This window comes from Cryptosporidium parvum, chromosome 6 (assembly GCF_000165345.1).
Source record: "Cryptosporidium parvum Iowa II chromosome 6, whole genome shotgun sequence".
Lineage (NCBI taxonomy): Eukaryota > Apicomplexa > Conoidasida > Eucoccidiorida > Cryptosporidiidae > Cryptosporidium > Cryptosporidium parvum.
The window spans coordinates 330,527-349,877 of NC_006985.1; the positions used below are offsets into that span (position 1 = coordinate 330,527).

A 19,351-nucleotide genomic window follows, 5' to 3' on the forward strand; every position below is an offset into this window, starting at 1 on the left:
TTTAAGATATATTAATAGGCGGGAAAAATAAACAGTTTTTTCTTCGGTGATAATACTAAAACAAAGTAACAAAATTATATTTTGCACAATACCAAAGGGTATGTATGGCCATTAATTATTTAATTCTAATTGGTAGATTTGGTTTGGGTCATTTAATTACATCTTGATTATACGAACTAGAGAGTTAGTAACATTCTATTGCTACATAAAAGGTGTGTGTACACCGAAAACATAATTCAAGGCAAAAAATTATTTCTCTGAATTAAATCGTAAAAAAAAATAAGACTATAAATATTGAGTTTTCGAGAGTATCATTAACAAGCCGATATATATATATATTGATCTATATATGCATATATAAATATTTGTATTTATTTATATAAAGATATATTAAAGATATCTATTATATAAATTATCAATGGGAGCCAAGAAGAAAATAGCATATTTCTATGACGAGGAAGTTGGAAATTTCCACTATGGCTTGGGCCATCCAATGAAGCCGCATAGAGTTAGAATGACCCATGACCTTGTTTCTCAATACGGGTTATTAGAAAAAGTTGATGTTATGGTACCGACCCCTGGGACAGTCGAGTCTTTGACAAGGTTTCATTCGAATGACTATGTAGACTTTTTACGTAGCGTTAATACTGATAATATGCATGACTATTCTGATCACTTAGCTAGATTCAACGTAGGTGAAGACTGCCCTGTATTTGATGGCCTGTGGGAATTTTGTCAGTTGTCTGCCGGGGGATCACTTGGAGGGGCTCAATCTGTTAATGAGTTGGGATATCAGTATGCAATAAACTGGGCAGGAGGGCTCCACCATGGAAAAAAACACGAAGCTAGTGGTTTTTGTTATGTTAATGATTGCGTATTGGGCGCTTTAGAGTTTTTGAAATATCAACATAGAGTTTGTTATGTTGATATTGATATCCATCATGGAGATGGCGTTGAAGAAGCTTTTTATACTTCTCCCAGATGTATGTGCGTTTCATTTCACAAATATGGTGACTACTTTCCAGGAACTGGAGCACTAAATGATGTAGGAGTGGAGGAAGGTCTTGGATATTCCGTAAATGTTCCTTTGAAAGACGGGGTTGATGACGCAACTTTTATTGACTTGTTTACTAAAGTTATGACGCTGGTAATGGAAAATTATAGACCGGGGGCAATTGTTTTACAGTGCGGAGCTGACTCACTATCAGGAGATAGACTAGGTTGTTTTAACCTATCACTTAAGGGACATGGGCATGCCGTTTCTTTTTTAAAGAAATTCAACGTTCCATTGCTTATTTTAGGAGGTGGTGGTTACACACTCAGAAATGTTCCAAAATGCTGGACGTATGAAACAAGTTTAATAGTTGACACATATATTGATGAACAGCTTCCTAATTCGTCAAATTTCTATGGGTACTATGGACCTGATTTTTCCTTAGCAGTTAGAACTTCAAATATGGAAAATCTAAACTCAAGACAAGATTGTGAAGAAATTTATAGGAAAATAAGTGAAAACTTCAGGGATTATGTGTTTCCAATCGGATCTCAAATATCAGCATACGACATACCCGAGAAGCTCCCTCTCTTATATAATCCAAACAAGACTCCAGATGACTATAAAGATGGCAACAACATTAAACACGAACAGCATCAGGATTTCGATGATGAGATGAAAGAATGGCCTACGGTTGATTACAACAACAGGGCTATTGGATAGTATACCACTTATCTAGATTTTATCACGAATTAATTAAGCTTAGCGTGGCGAAAAGTTAGTAAGCCATGACCATAGATAGGTACTAGAACGCAAATAGATATCTAACACTTCATTTTAGCGATTAAGAGAAAGTTATTTTAGTAAACCTAACAGACCTAATGCCAACTTTATTCCTTTACTATAATAGATGTAACTCGTCCATATAGATTTAAGATCTGGGTTTCTCCTTCTTTTCCTTGAATAATGCAAGTAGTGATACTCCTGAGACCTTCACAGCCTTGAAACGTACTCCTGGAATATCACCAACAGAGTGACCCTTACGACCGAAACCAGCGACAAGCACTTCATCATTCTCGTCAATGTAGTTCAAGCAACCATCACGTGGAACGAATGCTGTAATTTTCTTACCATTCTTGATAAGTTGTACACGAACACATTTACGAACAGCGGAGTTTGGTTGCTTTGCTTCTATACCAAAACGTTCAACAACGATTCCCTTAGCATGAGAAGCACCTCCAAATGGATTAGACTTGTATCTTGTACCTAAGTTTGCTCTCTTGTACTGCTTATCTGCCCATTTTTGAGTTCTACGACGTGTGCGAAGCTCACGTGCCGTATTAATACCCTTTGGTTTTCCTATTGAATGAAAGTTAAAGTATTTCAGATACAAATCAATGGTAGTCTCAATATTCACTTACCTGAACCCATTTTTCAGTTATAATTACTCTCAAAAGACAAAAAAAAATCGATTAAACGAGTTAAATCAATGTCGACAAACTCTGATTAAATTAGCAATTACCAATAATTAGTCTACCGCTAGCTAGAGCTACGTTAAGCCAATTTAAACAAATATACATTTATATATATATTTAATATTAATTTGTCTCTTAAAGAGACGACATAAATGGTATATTGACGCGGTTTATTGGTGGCGCCTATGTATTTGTATAATATTTTTTTGTACGAGGAAAAATGAGAAATTTATCCTGTATTTATGACTAGTCAGAAGTAACTTAACTAAATTTTGAAGCATATTAATTGCTTGGATTATGTTTTTCTTAAATAGGGCACCCATACCATCCCCAAGTAGTGATGATAAAATTACTCAACTCCAAACTACTTTAAACAATATTTTGCATTGTTTGACTGTGAGTTTTAGATCTACTATTATGCTATATCTTATTAACTATGCTTTCTTTTCATGATTTACATTCAGGATGCTTTGTATTTACTGCCGGATCTTGCGCCTAAGGTAACATCTAGCTTGCAGTTAGAGGAAGGCGAGGATTTGAATGCTGTAAAACATGATATACTCTACAGAGCAAACTACATCTCAACGGGTTTTGAGTGCGCAAATGACTTGATCTCCAAAATGCGCCAACTAAGACCACTAAATGGTGAAGATGCAGAGAGATACTTAAACAAAATCGAGGAGTTAAGGTCTAAAAACGATAATTGCGTTAAAGAATTAAAATGTGTGTCAGAAGAATGCACGATTGTATTAGATAAATTAAATGTGAGCATTAGTAAATACGTCGAAGATTCTATAAACAAAAACATTATTTCAAATGATACAGAGAATAAAATGAATATGACTTTAGGAGAAATGTACGAGATAAATTATCATGCGCGCTCTAATGATAATTGAATTCTTGAGAACATTTAAGAGTATTTATGGAGGAATTAAAGCATCTCAGAATACTCAATAAGGTTCAAGCAAGGATATTTGAAGAATGGAATACTAATGATAGAGATCTTGCTGAATATTTATGCTATATTGGCAAAGAAAGTAAATCACTCAAAGAGTTTAATGGGAAAGTAACAAGTATTAGTGGTGATAAAATATCTCACGAAGTTTTGGGCGATATTTATTCAATAATAAATGATACTGAATCTAAATTGAATAAAGTAAATAGTGATTCTTTAAAGCTTCAAAAATCGGACTCGAATAACGACAATTTAAATTTTGCCATTCCAAATGAGAAAGCACCATTAAGCAAACATGCTCTGGAACTTATTAGGAAGGAGGATCCTCACTATGTAGATATTAACAGAAAAAACAAGGGCCAAAGCGAGACAATTTCCACAGGATTTGGAATGAAGGATACCAATTTAAAAAAAGGATTCGGTGCAATTTCAGGAATTAAACTGGTAGATAGTTGCAATGTAAAATCCCAATACTCAGGTAATAAGCAAGAAAGGGTATCTAATGACTACGAAAAGTGGGAAATTATGCAGCTTCTTAATTCAGGAGTTATTTCAAGGGATGAAATTCCTTATGACATTTGCGATACAACCGGAGATACTATCGATTTTCAAAATGTAGAAATATCCACTGAGATTGAGCTTAGAAATTATGAGCCATTGTTTCTCAGAGGGCAATCAATTAAAAAGTTCAATTTTGACTCTTCAATACAAGTCGTAGTAAATCCAGAAGGGAGTTTGAATAAGGCAGCTGAGTTGGCATCTAACATTGCAAGAGAACGAAGAGAGATTCGAGATTTTCAGGAAAAGACCTTAATAGATAGTATTCCAAGAGATATGAACCGGCCTTGGGAAGACCCCAATCCAGAGGCTGGGGAGAGAACGATTGCAAGCGCGCTGCGAGGAATTGGGATGAATTCTCAAACCACACCGGAATGGAAACGCCAGTATTTAGGAAAGAGTCTGAGCTTTGGCAAAAAGAATGTTACTGCCTCTATATCAGAACAAAGAAAAAATTTACCCATTTATCCAATGAGAGACTCACTAGTCGATGCAATAAGAAATAACCAGGTAATAGTTGTTATAGGAGAAACAGGTAGTGGTAAAACTACTCAGATTACCCAATATCTATATGAAGAAGGATTTTGCAAAGATGGTGGAATAATTGGTTGCACTCAACCAAGAAGAGTTGCTGCAACTTCAATAGCTAGACGCGTTGCGCAGGAAATGGGATGTACATTGGGCTCTACTGTTGGATTTGCAATTCGATTTGAAGATATCACAACACCAGAGACAAAAATTAAATATATGACAGATGGAATGCTTCTTAGAGAAGCTTTATCGGATAACTGTTTATCACAATACAGCGTTATTATGCTTGATGAGGCTCATGAGAGAACAATCACAACAGACGTGTTGTTTGGACTGTTAAAGGTAAGTTAATAATTTATTTGCATTTAATAGTTACAAGATTCGCTGTTTCAATTTTACTGCTTTTTTTAATATTAAATACTAGCTTGATGATTGAGTTATCATTCAATTGTTGATGCATTGAAACACATACTGAATTTAGGTTTATCCAATCATTGACTGATGACTAATAGTTATTGAGAATATACTATTGGACAGATACCAATGATACAACGCTTGACTATTAAATGCTGATATTTTCATGTATATTAACTATCTTTAGGAAACGTGCATTAAACGCCCCAAGTTCAGGTTAATTGTAACATCGGCTACTCTTGAAGCAGATAAATTTTCCGCGTATTTTATGAATTGTAATATTTTTACTATTCCTGGAAGAACTTTTCCAGTTGAAATATTGTACTCAAAAGAGCCTGTGGACGATTATGTTGAGGCTACATTGGTTACTGTACTTCAGATTCATTTGCGCGAGCCTCCTGGAGATATTCTGGTGTTTCTAACTGGTCAAGAGGAGATCGATAATGCTTGCCAAACTCTACATGAAAGGATGAAAAGGCTGGAAAATATGAAGCCTCCGCCATTGATTATATTACCTGTTTACTCATCCCAGCCTAGCGAAATTCAATCTCTAATTTTTGAAGATGCTCCTCCTGGATGTAGGAAATGCGTGATTGCAACAAACATTGCGGAGGCGTCCCTTACCATTGATGGGATTTTTTTTGTAGTTGACCCAGGGTTTTCAAAAATGATGGTTTTTAATTCAAAAACAGGAATGGACAGTCTCACAGTCACTCCAATTTCCCAAGCTAGCGCAAAACAGAGATCTGGTAGAGCTGGAAGAACTGGACCAGGAAAATGCTATCGGTTATACACTGAAGCTGCTTTCAATACAGAAATGCTTCCAACAACAGTTCCTGAGATACAACGTACTAATCTTGCCAATACAGTATTACTTCTAAAGGCACTAGGGGTGAACGATTTACTTAATTTTGACTTTATGGATCCACCTCCCACTACGACACTTTTAATTGCTTTAGAAACTTTGTTTGAGCTTGGGGCACTTGATGAAGAAGGCTTTTTAACTAGATTAGGTAGAAAAATGGCAGAGCTACCTATGGAACCAAAGCTGAGTAAAATGGTTCTTTCTTCTGTTGATTTGGGTTGCTCCGACGAAATAATAACAATTACTTCTATGCTTTCTGTACAGAATGTTTTTTATAGGCCCAAGGATAAACAAGCTCAGGCAGACAGAAAGAAGTCAAAATTTTACCATCCGCAAGGGGATCATTTGACATATTTAAATGTGTATAACTCCTGGAAAAAGCAAAGATACTCAGTTCCTTGGTGTTATGAAAATTTTCTACAATCGCGAGCACTTAAAGGAGCGCAAGACGTTCGTAAGCAGTTAATTAATATATTTGACAAGTATAAGCTAGATATCATCTCAGCAGAAAATGATCACGACAAAATAAGGAAGGCAATTTGCGCTGGGTTTTTTAGTAACTCTTGTAAAAAAGATTCTCAAGAAGGTTACAGAAATTTGGTTGACAATCAACATGTTTACTTGCATCCATCTAGCACACTATTTAACAAATCTCCTGAATGGATACTCTACCACGAGCTTGTATTTACTTCAAAAGAATACATTAGAGACTGCTGCACTATTAAGCCTCATTGGCTTGTTGATTTTGCTCCTAATCTATTTCAATTTGCAGACCAGGATCAGCTGTCAAAAAGGAAAAAAAAGGAAAAGATTCAACCACTATATAACAAATATGAAGATCCAAACTCTTGGAGGTTATCAAAAAGAAGAAGATAAAGCTCCTGCTAACAATTTTTAATCTAGTTCTTTGGTATATTCTCAAATATAATATACCGCCAATGTATTGTAGGGAATTAATAACTATTTTCTTATTAAAATGATTTAAGTCATAATATATTTGTATTTCGTTAAGGACAATTTTGATTTAATTCAGTACTATTTTGTATAAGAAGCACATTCTCGCATTAAATTGTTGTTTCTTCCATTGAGTACATTATGGTACTCGGAAACTATTTAAGTTCTTATGTGAAGATTATGCGCATAGGCCAAGGTGCATTTGGAGACGTTTGGCTCGCTGAAGACTTAAAGAAGAAAAGGCATGTTGCTTTAAAAAAGCTCATTTCAAAGGAGAGTAGAGACGGATTTTCAAAGACAGCAATTAGGGAGATAGTTTTACTAACGAACTTGAAGCATGAAAACATTGTCGAGTTGTATGGAGTCGTTTTTTCGAGGCCTCATAACGATTTGAACGAACATAATATTCATGGAAATCCAATTAATGCTGTGTCTTCTCACTTACAGTCAAATGCACCAAACAGGGGATCTATTTGGATGGTTTTTGAGTACTTACCATATGATCTTTCTGGCTATATAGAAGGTCTTAAGTTAGAAGGTAGAGTAATTAAGGTAATAGATATTAAGGTAATCATTCGACAGCTTCTATCGAGTTTAGAGTATTGCCACCTTAATAATACAATTCACAGAGATATTAAATGTGCAAATTTATTAATTTCAGGAGATGGGGTTGTGAAACTAGCGGATTTTGGTCTTGCAAGGGTTTTCAATACTCGTAATAGGATGCTCACTAATAGAGTTGTCACACTTTGGTATAGACCACCCGAACTTTTATTGGGCGCACAATTTTACGATACTCCCGTTGATATGTGGTCAGTTGGATGTATACTTGGCGAACTAGTTTTGCAGCAACCGCTATTTTGCAGTGAAACGGAAGCTGGAGTATTGAAATCAATTGGCGATACTCTTGGCTCTCCTCCCTCAGATATGCTGTTTGAACTTAAGAAGCTTCCTTTATGGAATGATCACGATAATAACCCACTATTACAAATTTTGGGTTCAGGAACGGGATCTAAATTTAGACAATTTACTTCACGTATTGAAGAGAAGGTTGGCCAACAAGGATTAGATTTATTATTACAATTACTGCAATATTCACCGGAAAGCAGATTAACTGCGCGTCAGGCATTAGAGCATCCATGGTTAAATTCTAATAACCCAGATGAAGTAATTCCCGATAAATTGGACATGTCCATCTTCACTCAAAAAAAACAATTTCATTCTTTAAATGCAAGGAAATTGCGTGATAAACTTCAGGGTAGACTTAAAGCCCCTTCATCCTCAGAAGCAGGCGGTGCATTAAACGCAGTAATTGGGAAGGCATACAATGTAGGAAACATAAAAAAGAATATTGAGGAGGACATCAAAGCAAAGAATGCTTCAAAAAATGAAGAAATAAAGGTACAGCAAAATAGTGATACAAATTCTATCAATAACGTTGATTCATCTTCAGCCGTTGATGAAAGAAAATTTAAGAGATCTAGAAGCAGAGAATCAGACGACAATTTAAATGGGTCCAGGTGGAAGTTGAGAAATTCTAGTGAAAGAAAGCACTCTAAAGAGCATGACAAAAGGTGTGCATCGAATACTCACGACAGAAAGGAAAGAGAGCGCGAAAGGGAACGTGAAAAAGAGTGCGAAAGGGAACGTGAAAGGGAACGTGAAAGAGAGCGTGAAAGGGAGCGTGAAAGGGAGCGTGAAAGAGAGCGTGTAAGAGAGTTTGAAAGAGATGAATACGAAAGAAGGAGATATGAATACTCATGGGATGACAGCTACTCACGTAGTAGAGACAGAGAGCCAACGTACTATGACTATAGGTACTCGAGCAGCTCACGATATAATAGAGACTATCCAAACGGAAGCCGCTCTAGTCTCTCGCAGCACCTATCTCCGCACTCGCCACAAAACAACGCATATCTACCATCTAATTATTCTGAGAACCAATATAGAAAAAGGAATTCACCTCCAAGGAGTTTACGCGAGCACTCAAGTAAATATAGCACATCAAGAGGCGCGAGTTCAAGTATGTACCTTGAAGGCAGAAGCAAGAATGAATATCGAGACCACAGGAGGTTATGATAAGTCATGTTTATCCTTATCGATTCATTAGGGGCTAAACTATAGCCGATAATTAATGCTAAAAATTAGTTTACTTTTGAGCATACTTCTCTTTATAATACAAGCCACACCTACAAAAACAACCCACAGTATTTAACTAGAAAGTAACTAGATTTTTTAACCACACCTCCAAGGCGCCATAGACATGTTGGGCAGCGCATCAAGTACCGTCTAAAATTTAAATAACCTATTGTATTAATAATATATGAAAATAAGTATATCCATTTAACGCGGGAGGATATATAGGGTAAGCTATATATCTAATGGGGAGCAGATTATATATTAGATATTGTTAATACGATATAAAGGTAATACTTGAAATACATGTTAATATATAAAATATTTATATTTATATTTATGAATGAATTAATTGAATACTTTCCATATACAATAATAAAAATATATTATTAGTATATTTAGTACGAGGATAATAAAGCGCTATATTTTGTATCCCGCTTCCGCTCTTATATATTTTTTATTATATTGTAGTTTTCCACGTAAGAAGTTTTTAAAGATAAATTCAGAATAAGGTCGATATAAAGCTTGTTTAGTAGAATGACTAACGAGGTTCCTTACAATCTCCAAATGATGGGAACTTCATCAACATCTACTAATTCCGGGAATAGTGGAGACATTGTATCTGGAATAGGTTCTGAAATAATTCATGATGGTACCGGTGGATGTAATAATAACGCAAGTTCAAATACTCAGGACGTTCTTTCTTTGTTAAGCTATCTTGTTCCAAATTCTGGCGGTGATGTAAATTGCTCCTCAGTAAATCCTCCTCCACAAATAGCGGACCCGGTAACGATTAATGAGCTTCTTGGTCTAATAAACGGCGCAGTTTCATCCAATTCTAATGGAATTAAAGGGGGCGCCTCTAATGCGTCAAACTCACATGATCCCAATAATTTGATAGATACAACTAATAATAGTAATAACAATAATAATAATAATAATAATAATAATAATAATAATATGGCTAGCTCTATTCCCTACCTTCTGCCCTTACTAATGGGTTCAGGTTCCAATAATGACCAGAATATAACGCTTCTTAATAGCCTAGTTTCTTCTACAGGGAATTCGAATGGTACTCAGGGAAATATAAATCAATTCGTTTCCCAATTGCAAAACCTGTTACCACCCATAGTTCCGGGCCATAACTCTGGAAATATACAAAATAACCAAAATCTGAGCCACTCTAATAGCGGATCTAATCATTCTGCGGAACATCTACAAATGATCTATGGTGGTGGAAATAATATGAGCGCTGATAACAAATCAGAGCTTCTTGCAGCGGCAGCGGCTTTCGCTGCATCAAACACTATGAATATTTCTAATGCAGGGCCGGTAACTAACTCCAGGGGTAGAGCAAGGAAAAGAACTTCAACCACTCCATTGGGTGGAATGAGAGGGAGGAGGGATTCTACAGATGCCAACAAAAGAAGAGGAGGAAGTCCTGGCCGTCATCATACCATGGATGGAACGGGGATGCCTGCTTCTGGAGCATTACTACCTCATATTCCGTCTCTTGGCAACGATGGAATTGAGACTCTAGAACATAGTGGTGGTGTTAGCATGCTAGGCACACCGGCTGCGCATCATAACGGATCGCAATATAATGAATTTAGTACTGAAGATGCACGACATTCTGTCAGGTTTGAGAATGGTCTCGTATTAATGACTAAGCGATTTATTCAGTATCTTTATGAGCAAGGTGAAAGCAGAATTATTGATTTGGCTGCAGCAGAGGCTCATATGGATGTACAAAGAAGAAGACTTTATGATATTACCAATGTCTTGGAAGGAATTGGAATCCTTAAGAAAATGGGTCGTAATGCATTTATGTGCTCTGCGTCTGTACCAGAGGTTCTAGTTGAGCGCGATGCGGTACTTTCCTCATTTGGTACAGTTGATATGAGTGTTAAATTGGCGCCTAATATTGATGACGAGACTCTTGACACTATTCCTTGGTTCTGTAGTTATAACAAATTGCAAGTTCTTTCGAACTCTGAGTACGAGGTTATGGAGAAGACCCTTATTCAAAGAAAAGAGCAACTTTTACAGGCATGCCAACAACTTGGATTTAATGATATAGTTGATCAGTATACAATTGCAACTAGTACAGCAGGTACCCATGTAACTGGAGGGGCGGTAGCAAATTATACAGCAGCAGTTCACGCAAATAGACCTCAAAGTCATACTGGTGGTGCATCAAATTCTAGAACAACGACAGCAAGCCAACATTCTGGCCTTTCATTATCACATACAGGTCATGCCATAAGAGAAGACAGCATTTCTGTGCCAAATACTATTGAACAACAGCCAAATGAGGCGAGCTCCGCATCTAATAGTAATGCGGGAGCTTTATGGGGGAGTATAATGGGTGGAACAAATAGAACCAGCACCGTTCCTTCAATCCATCATCCCGATGCTCGTTGGATGGAGACTGCTGAAACTAACCATGGTACAGCCAAACATAGGATAGATGGAGATCAAAACTCAGGGTCTGGAGTTGTTGGTCAGAATGAAAATATCGGTGGTTTCTCTGAATGAACTAACTGACCAATTTTCAAGATTTTATGGAAACCTGTCTAGGCTTATATTATTTAATGTTACCTATAATTATATTAAAAGCTTAATGTTATAATTAATCTAACAATTGAACACAGAAATGCTCTTTTTTAGAGTTAAGATCTGCATTTAGCATGAGAAGTAATTAATTTGTAATTGGAATTAATGTAAGGATTAATTTAATTTTTTGATAAAATGAGTAATACTCAAAATTTATGTACATGGAGAAATTACATCGTTTATTCTCATTTTTAGTCCATTTGCCTTTTACATTATATCGTTCTTAACTCTTAGTCCCAGCGTTTAATTTTACCTTTAAATTTCAATATGTTTAGATTCAGAATTTTTTTTTAGTTTGAAATTGCCTTGACCAAATTATTTCAAGTGATTAAAGATACATAATAGCAGATAAATAAGTTATATAGTGAGAACTAAATGGTGGGAGGTAGGTCTAAATGGTGCATTTGGCAGTTTAATATGATTTAATGTTAATTTTTTCGACCTCTGAAAGCTTTTTGCTGTTTTTCTCTTCTTATTTCCTCTAGCTCTTCAAGGATTTCTTCTATTTCTTCCGCCTCCTGAACTGCTTCCTCGATCCTCCCCTCTTGAATAGCTTGTTTAATTCCTTCTTCATCGAGGTTTTCGAGAACAGGATTGGTTGCGAGTTCATATTCATACTCGCTTTGAAGTTCTTCTTCAGTCATCTTTCTCCTTAAGTTGGACTTTTTTACTACGTTTTTAGAAACAGGTGTACCAACTTGTTTATTTGGTACTTGCTTTCTGATATTTTTACCTTGTTGTTTTTCATCCTTTGATTGATTAATAATCAGATTTGCATAGGGATCTACATGATCAGGATTATCTATATTAGCATTAGAATCTATTAGTTGGGATACAAAGCAATTAATGAGAAATTACTAAAGAATAATTTAGAAGAACTCACCTGAACCTGTCTTAATTATATTTTTTTTGTTTGATTTTGAATTTGAAAAACTTATTGTTAGGAAAATACGATGTAAAATGATACCTGAAAGTAAGTTGTGTGAATATATTATTAAATTTATCTACAATTAATGATTGGTTCTGGTTAATTTTTTTTTAATAGAAAGATTATCACTAATTTATGAATTAACCAAAATAAATCATTAAATAGTAGCTTTAATTATAATACTTACCAAAAATAAATAGTGCAAATATAATAAAAATAATGAAATATTTTTTAGAATTCGAAGTTTGTGATTTTGAACTGGATTTTGCAGGGGGAGATGCTTTAATATTTATAGGACTAAATGTTGGTAAATCATCCGTTTTTTTATGGTCAATTCTTTCCTTAATGAACGAACCAGATTTCAATGGCCTTATTAATGAAGAAGATCTTTGCATTATTCCAATATTATAAAAGAATTATAATGATACCTTCATATTGTTTTCTACTTTTTTCTTGCTGTTATGAATTTGTCTAATGCATGCAAAATGTCTATTTTAGCGCCTATCATAGTGCAATTGCTACGATAACATTAATTAATTGGTTATATATAACTATTTAAAAATTACTTTGCCAGAAATTTTATTTAAAAAAAATATATAACATTTTCTCTTTAATTTTCTTTCTTTAACAATGTCTGTAAAACAGATTTTCTAGCGTTTCGCCACTTGTTGGTCAGATATGATTATGTTTAAATACTAAAAAAACGTATTCGAAATTCCGAGGTATATTCTAAGACCAATGAGTAGTAAATATAGTTTGTTATATATAGCTATCATAAAATAATAAGAATTTTATATTTTATTAATAATTTTGGTAATATTTATTAAACAAAGCGCCGAAATAAAAAATTAAATTTGTTTTGATGCGATAATATTTTAATGCAATGAACTTTTACACATGCAATCAATTATAAAAAATGCGTTTGATAAAGTATCAGTTATTAAGGATGTAGTCGGGAACTCTATTGAAGAAGCAGTCAAAAGCAATTCAAGAGATGCTTCATATGTATTTAACTCGGGATCTTCAATTTCCACTAGTATTGTTAATTGGGCTGAAAAAAACAATGTTTCTGAAAGGGCCAACAATATCAAAGTAAGTGCGAGCATGTTTGTTGAAGATTTAGCGACTGGCTTAAAGGGTATGACCAATAACATTACAATTCAGAGCAATTTAACCTTGGAAAAATCAAATCAACGTAAATTATTCCAGGAAAAAAGCGAATACGACTATTTTTCTGGAGAATTTGACTCTATTGATAATATTGATAAGTTTTATGATGATAATAAATCTTCTATTAAATCTGTTTACAAACCGGAAAATACATTTAGAGAGATACACCAAACAGAATACGAGCTTCCAAGTGAAATAGAAAATCCTCAAATAATACCAATTTGTAACCCTAATAAAAGTTCTAATTCCGACAAAATATGTTTTACATCTGGAGATTTAGATATTGAATCTAATGGCTCGAGTTCAAATGAATTAATTGGTGAACCGATAAAAGATAAAAAACTTATTCAAGACTGCGATAAATCAGATAATGAATGTAACTTACTAGATCTTGATAAATCTAGCTATCAAAATTCAGAAGATGGGTTAATGTTTTCAATTAATGAGAGAAAAAATGATCATGATAAGAAAATCGTCTTGTCAAATAATCAATCAACAATACCCGAAAATTGTACTCAAATTTCTAATACTGATTGTGAATATTTTGAAAACACTAAAAACCAAAGACACGATAATCATTTTAAAAATCGATCTAAGATATATAGCCCCAATTCATCAAGTATTGAGCCTCAAGAAACATCTCAAGAAGTGAATTTGGACGTAAAAAATCATCAAATAAGTAAATTTGAAGAAAACTCGAAAAATGATAATAACCCTCAACTTAATCCACTTACTTTTTTCCAAGAAATTTCCAAACTTAAAGAACAAAATAAATCCCTTGAAAATCAATTGGAACAAGTAAAAAATGAATCTGTTGAACTTAAAGAAAAGGTTAATATGAAAACAAAAATCATAAATTCGATTAATTCTAGACTTTCTAAATTGGAAATTGAAAAGAAATCTTTGAATAACTACATAACTGAACTTGAAACTTCAAAGGCAGAATATAAATTGAAAATTGATGAGTTGGAGCATCTCAATCTTAACTTAAAACTAAATGAAGATGTTAATAAGGAACAAACAAATACTATTAGATCTCTACAAGAGAAAATAGCCGAATTAGAAAATGCGCTGGCTATAGGTGAAGCAAATAAGATTGAATCTCTAAAAACTTATCAGAATGAAATTTCAGAACTTAGATTAAAGTTATCTAATTCAAAGGAAAAAGAAAGCAGTAATTACAAGCCTTATATTAATAGAATAAGTGCATTAGAACATCAGCTTAGTGAATTAAGAAGAAGGCACTCGAATGAACTACAAAGATTTGAAACAATAATAGATGACTTAAAAAAAAAATCATTCAAAGATAGGACTGAAAAAGAAGTATTGGAAAACAAACTAAAAGATGCAAATAAGCTTCATCAAGAAACTATCGAAAATTATGATGTTCAAATTTCTCAGTACCAATTTGTTCTAGATCAAATTGAAAATAGTAAAGTATCAAATTCCCACGATACAAAGAAATTAATTGATTCAAATAAAAGTTTTAAGCTTTCAATATGTAATGCCAATGAGTTAATAATTGAATGCAAACATTCTGATAGCGGAGAAATGAGTTTTAATCAAAATACATTGCCTTATTTAAACCACACGATTTTATCAAAGCCAAATGTTACAACGCAGCTTTCAATGTTAAATCCTCTACAAGAAGAAATTAAACAAGCTTTGCACGATAAGCAACTATTGGAGGATGAATATTTTATTGTTTACGAAAAAAACAAACAAATCGGTCAAGAACTGGAAGAAGAAAAACAACGAAATAGACTTCTCCAACAACAATTGGAGGCTATGTTTAAATTGGTAAATGATTTAAGCATCAAACTTGATGAATCTAAAAAATCATAATTATGTAAAATTATTATCGCAATTTATATAAATAATGCAAACTGTCATCTGTTTAAAATTAGTAAATCATTTTTTTAAAAAAAAATTGCAAGTTCATTTAATTTATATTTTTTTCTTCGATGTGGCGATTTTAATCCACATAAATGCATTTGCACCACATGAAATATTTTCTCAACTGAATTGCATTGTCGTTGTATTACTGAAGAAATATATTCTCATTAATTATTAAATTATTAATTTAATAATATGAAAATTTTGCGTCTTAAGTCACTTTTCTTTTTTCTTGAACTTTCATTGATAATAACTAATTCGAGTACGTATATTCCAAATGACAATAAAATATTTTCTGGAGTATTTCTTCAATTATCAAGTAGAGAATTTGGAATCAAACAAAATAATGACAAAATTCAGGTAGGCTATAAAAATCAAACTATAATAAGAACCGAATATAAAGATCATGACATTTCGCTTTGTGACATTGGATTCGCAATTTTGACAGCTCCCAAATATTTCAATACCAGAGTGAAAGATTTAAAAAATAGTTGGTTGAGACATTTATGTAGAACTGGTGGTGAACAGCAATTTTCTAGCAATTATGTGTTAATTTCATCTGAAGAACATACTGATATACCAACAATGATACCCAATTGCGAAGAAAATTATCTAAATCTTTGTTGTAAAACTCTTGCATCTTACAAGTGGATGGTCAAAAATTGGCCAAAAAAAAAGTGGTATATGAAACTTGATGACGACACTTTTGTGATTTTATCAAACTTAATTGATGAATTGAGCTCGTTTAATTCGAATGATAATATATTAATCGGTGGGCAAATCTATTTAACATTAGAAGATTCATTGGCTAATTCTGTTACTGGTAGGTCGAATACTTTGCATTGGAAATATCATGGTGAAGTTATAAAAGGGATCAGAGGTGGTGCAGGGTATTTGATGAGCAACTCTTTAGCAAACTTATTTATAAAAAATGGACAAAGATATTTAGATATCTGCAACGATGGTGGCTCAAAATTTAAGACATTCGAAGATGTATCTTTGTCACTATTGATTACAGAACTAGTAGGACAAAAATCAATAAAACACATCCCAGGGTTCCACTTTCATAACCCTGAAATCTCTTATCGTAATGGTTTTGATAAAAGGGGATTTAGACCCATTACATTTCACATGATGCACGATACTAGTAGAATGGAATTTTTTGATTATTTGTTGAATGGCTCAATGAGGCCTCCAACTTATTCATGTAACCACAGCTCTACAAATATGTGTATCTCTGAATTTGATCTTTCAATATCATCAAAATACTGGGATCCTGTTTATTTTGGCCCATTGAGTTCTAATAGTTCAAAAATACTCGGGAAAAATGCTGTTTATAAAAGTAATTCTAAATCTGAGCATATATATATATACAACTCAAATAAAAACAAAGTTGAATCTTTAAATAATTTAAATGTATCAAAGGTGAAACCTGTACAAAAAAGTACAATAGAAATGTCTTATCCAGAATATAGTCAATTATCAAATATGCAAGTTACAAATGTATTCAAATTTGACGAACATTTAAATAACACAAATATTCCATTACAATTTAAATATAACTCGTTAGAAATAGAACATCCATGCAAAAATTTAATAGAGGAATATTCTAACAAATTAAAAAGTTACTATAAACAAGTTTTCACCGGAATTAAAGAGGTATTGTTTGTTGGTTTCCCAGATCATCCAAACAGAGGAGATTCTGCAATTTTTACGGGTGCATTAATATTATTGGAATACTTGAAGATAAAAATTATTAAGGTAGTTCATTTATTGAATGAATATAATGTGAATGAGATTCTTAATTCATTTAGCTATAAAACCGAGGAGAGAGCTATTATTTTCCATGGTGGAGGGAACTTTGGTGATTTATATTCTCATCATCACGAATTAAGACATATTGTACTTAATGATTTTATTGATTACAAAATTATTATGTTTCCTCAGACAGTATTTTTCAAAAATGAAATAAATAAAGTTGCTACCAAAAAAAATTTTGTTAATCACAAAGGAGAAATATTCCTTGCAGCTAGAGACGGACACTCGTTGAAAATTATGACTGAAATGTTCAATGACGTAAAACACATCAAACTTGAGTTGTTGCCTGACATGGCATTTTTAATTGGGGACCAAAGAAAGAGAAGGGGCATTCCTTCTCTCGATATACTGGTGCACGCAAGGGTAGACAACGAAGCTCCAGATTTAATGTTCAACAATACATTGGTAAAGATGAGCAAAATTAAAATAGAGAGTGTAAAAAAAGTGATAAAAGATAGTATTGAAATTGAGAATAATTCTGGAAAAGGTAAACATTTAAGCAAAGGCAACATTTTGATAAAAAATAAAGAATGGATCGACTACTTGACAATATTAATTGACGATTGGTTAGATAGTGATGCAAACTACAATAATTTAATTAGTTCAGATTATATTGAAAAGTCGATTTCAAGAACATTAGATGGAATGGCATTTTTGTCTAGAGCCAACTTTGTAATAACTAACAGATTACATGGTCATATATTATTAACACTTTTGGGAGTTTCGCACATTGTCATGGGTGACTCATTTGGGAAATTAACAAATTTCAGAGAAACATGGACTGCTAGCTGTCCACTATCAAGCTGGCATGACGAATTTTCCGATGCATTAGTTAGCGCATCAAAAGAATTGTATCAGTAAATTAATGTGGAGAGTTAAATAAAAACCATAAAAAATACCTTATTAGATTATTTTTTGTAGATAATAGTTCAAAATAAAGCAATCAACTCTAAATTGTTAGTTTTCTGGAATATTTTCATTATTTTTTGATATTGTATGCGAGAAAATGAGAGGTTTTGGAATATTTGGGTATTTTTCTGCAATGCACTCGAGGATAATTTGATTAGACCATGGCCCTATATTTGCATTGAACCATTCACCTTCATAATTAGGAGATCCACCTAAAAACTTAGGCAATTGATCAGGATCAACTAAATCAAATAGCACTGACTTCCAGTCGTCACTGTGGGTATAGACTGATATTTTTTTTGCAGTTCTTTCATCAATTAAAGGTTTAAGAAAGTTCCAAATAATTCCAAATATACTTGGAGCATTTATTACGATCATTTTTCCGAGAAGTTCAGGATAATAATTCTGGCTAATGCTTACAAGCTCTTTGATAACTTTCCTGCAATTTCCATCAAATTTGCCCATATTAAAGCCACTCATATCAATTATGTTTAAAGTAGAAAAATTCTGGAATTGAATTTCTCCCAAACTTAGCAAATTCATAATCTCGTCCTTGTTAATATTTGTGATATCTGAATCTTTGGGGAGATGCTCCTTCAATGCATTATATATTTGACACGATATTGAAATTACATTTACGAGGAACTCGTATTCATATATCCACTGATTAAAGAAATTTTTTTCAGGATGGATTTCTAGCATTTGTTTAATATTACTGCTCCCAATACAATCAATATATATTGGTCTTCCCAACCTATCAATACCATGATACGCTCTTTGATATAAGTCTATTTTTATTGGTATTTGAGTGGTATTAATTAACTCTGCTACTTTTTTTTTTCCTCTCCATTCAAAATACTTATTTAGCATTTCGGTTGATTTCTCAACATTGAATTGTCTTGCTTTCAAAAATCTAAAAAACAGTTTATAATCTGATTCACTAATACTTTCCAAATTCAAATTAAAATTCTCGAGTAAGTTACTTAACTTAAGTTGTTGTTCTTTAAAGTCTATTTCGCATGAGCTATGCTTACTAGATAAGTGCCCAAAACCTTTTGGCCAACGGATTTTCATGTTGTTACAAGGGAATTTATCACTCAAATTTACCTTACTTTTTTATTCATATGTACCT

At 33.3% G+C, this 19,351-nt stretch overlaps 9 protein-coding genes across 9 annotated transcripts; 7 read left to right on the top strand and 2 right to left on the bottom strand.

Annotated features, from left to right (window-relative positions):
* Positions 1 to 394: 394 nt before the first annotated feature.
* Positions 395 to 1,717, top strand: cgd6_1380 (histone deacetylase HDA2/Rpd3p; the record flags this gene model as incomplete). Its single annotated transcript, XM_627509.1, has 1 exon — positions 395 to 1,717. A coding segment is annotated over one exon (1,323 nt), but the record flags the coding sequence as incomplete, so codon positions are not given.
* A 208-nt stretch (positions 1,718 to 1,925) lies between these two features.
* Positions 1,926 to 2,411, bottom strand: cgd6_1390 (ribosomal protein S23; the record flags this gene model as incomplete). The annotated part of the gene is made up of 1 exon (XM_001388273.1): positions 1,926 to 2,411. A coding segment is annotated over one exon (486 nt), but the record flags the coding sequence as incomplete, so codon positions are not given.
* Positions 2,412 to 2,918: 507 nt separating this feature from the next.
* cgd6_1400 (hypothetical protein) lies at positions 2,919 to 3,365 on the top strand (the record flags this gene model as incomplete). The annotated part of the gene is made up of 1 exon (XM_627510.1): positions 2,919 to 3,365. The coding sequence occupies one exon, from the start codon at positions 2,919 to 2,921 to the stop codon at positions 3,363 to 3,365; it is 447 nt and encodes a 148-aa protein (XP_627510.1).
* A 26-nt stretch (positions 3,366 to 3,391) lies between these two features.
* Positions 3,392 to 6,668, top strand: cgd6_1410 (pre-mRNA splicing factor ATP-dependent RNA helicase, putative; the record flags this gene model as incomplete). The annotated part of the gene is made up of 2 exons (XM_001388274.1): positions 3,392 to 4,855; positions 5,115 to 6,668. The coding sequence occupies 2 exons, from the start codon at positions 3,392 to 3,394 to the stop codon at positions 6,666 to 6,668; spliced, it is 3,018 nt and encodes a 1,005-aa protein (XP_001388311.1).
* A 219-nt stretch (positions 6,669 to 6,887) lies between these two features.
* Positions 6,888 to 8,825, top strand: cgd6_1420 (cdc2-related protein kinase, putative; the record flags this gene model as incomplete). Its single annotated transcript, XM_001388275.1, has 1 exon — positions 6,888 to 8,825. One exon carries the CDS (start codon positions 6,888 to 6,890, stop codon positions 8,823 to 8,825), a length of 1,938 nt encoding a protein of 645 aa, XP_001388312.1.
* Positions 8,826 to 9,419: 594 nt separating this feature from the next.
* Positions 9,420 to 11,420, top strand: cgd6_1430 (transcription factor E2F wHTH only; the record flags this gene model as incomplete). Its single annotated transcript, XM_627511.1, has 1 exon — positions 9,420 to 11,420. One exon carries the CDS (start codon positions 9,420 to 9,422, stop codon positions 11,418 to 11,420), a length of 2,001 nt encoding a protein of 666 aa, XP_627511.1.
* Positions 11,421 to 13,305: 1,885 nt separating this feature from the next.
* cgd6_1440 (hypothetical protein) lies at positions 13,306 to 15,441 on the top strand (the record flags this gene model as incomplete). Its single annotated transcript, XM_627512.1, has 1 exon — positions 13,306 to 15,441. A coding segment is annotated over one exon (2,136 nt), but the record flags the coding sequence as incomplete, so codon positions are not given.
* Positions 15,442 to 15,678: 237 nt separating this feature from the next.
* cgd6_1450 (secreted protein with signal peptide, fringe-like glycosyltransferase domain and a WcaK like glycosyltransferase domain) lies at positions 15,679 to 18,171 on the top strand (the record flags this gene model as incomplete). The annotated part of the gene is made up of 1 exon (XM_627513.1): positions 15,679 to 18,171. A coding segment is annotated over one exon (2,493 nt), but the record flags the coding sequence as incomplete, so codon positions are not given.
* A 96-nt stretch (positions 18,172 to 18,267) lies between these two features.
* cgd6_1460 (SEC14 domain containing protein) lies at positions 18,268 to 19,293 on the bottom strand (the record flags this gene model as incomplete). Its single annotated transcript, XM_627514.1, has 1 exon — positions 18,268 to 19,293. One exon carries the CDS (start codon positions 19,291 to 19,293, stop codon positions 18,268 to 18,270), a length of 1,026 nt encoding a protein of 341 aa, XP_627514.1.
* Between the last annotated feature and the right edge of the window lie 58 nt (positions 19,294 to 19,351).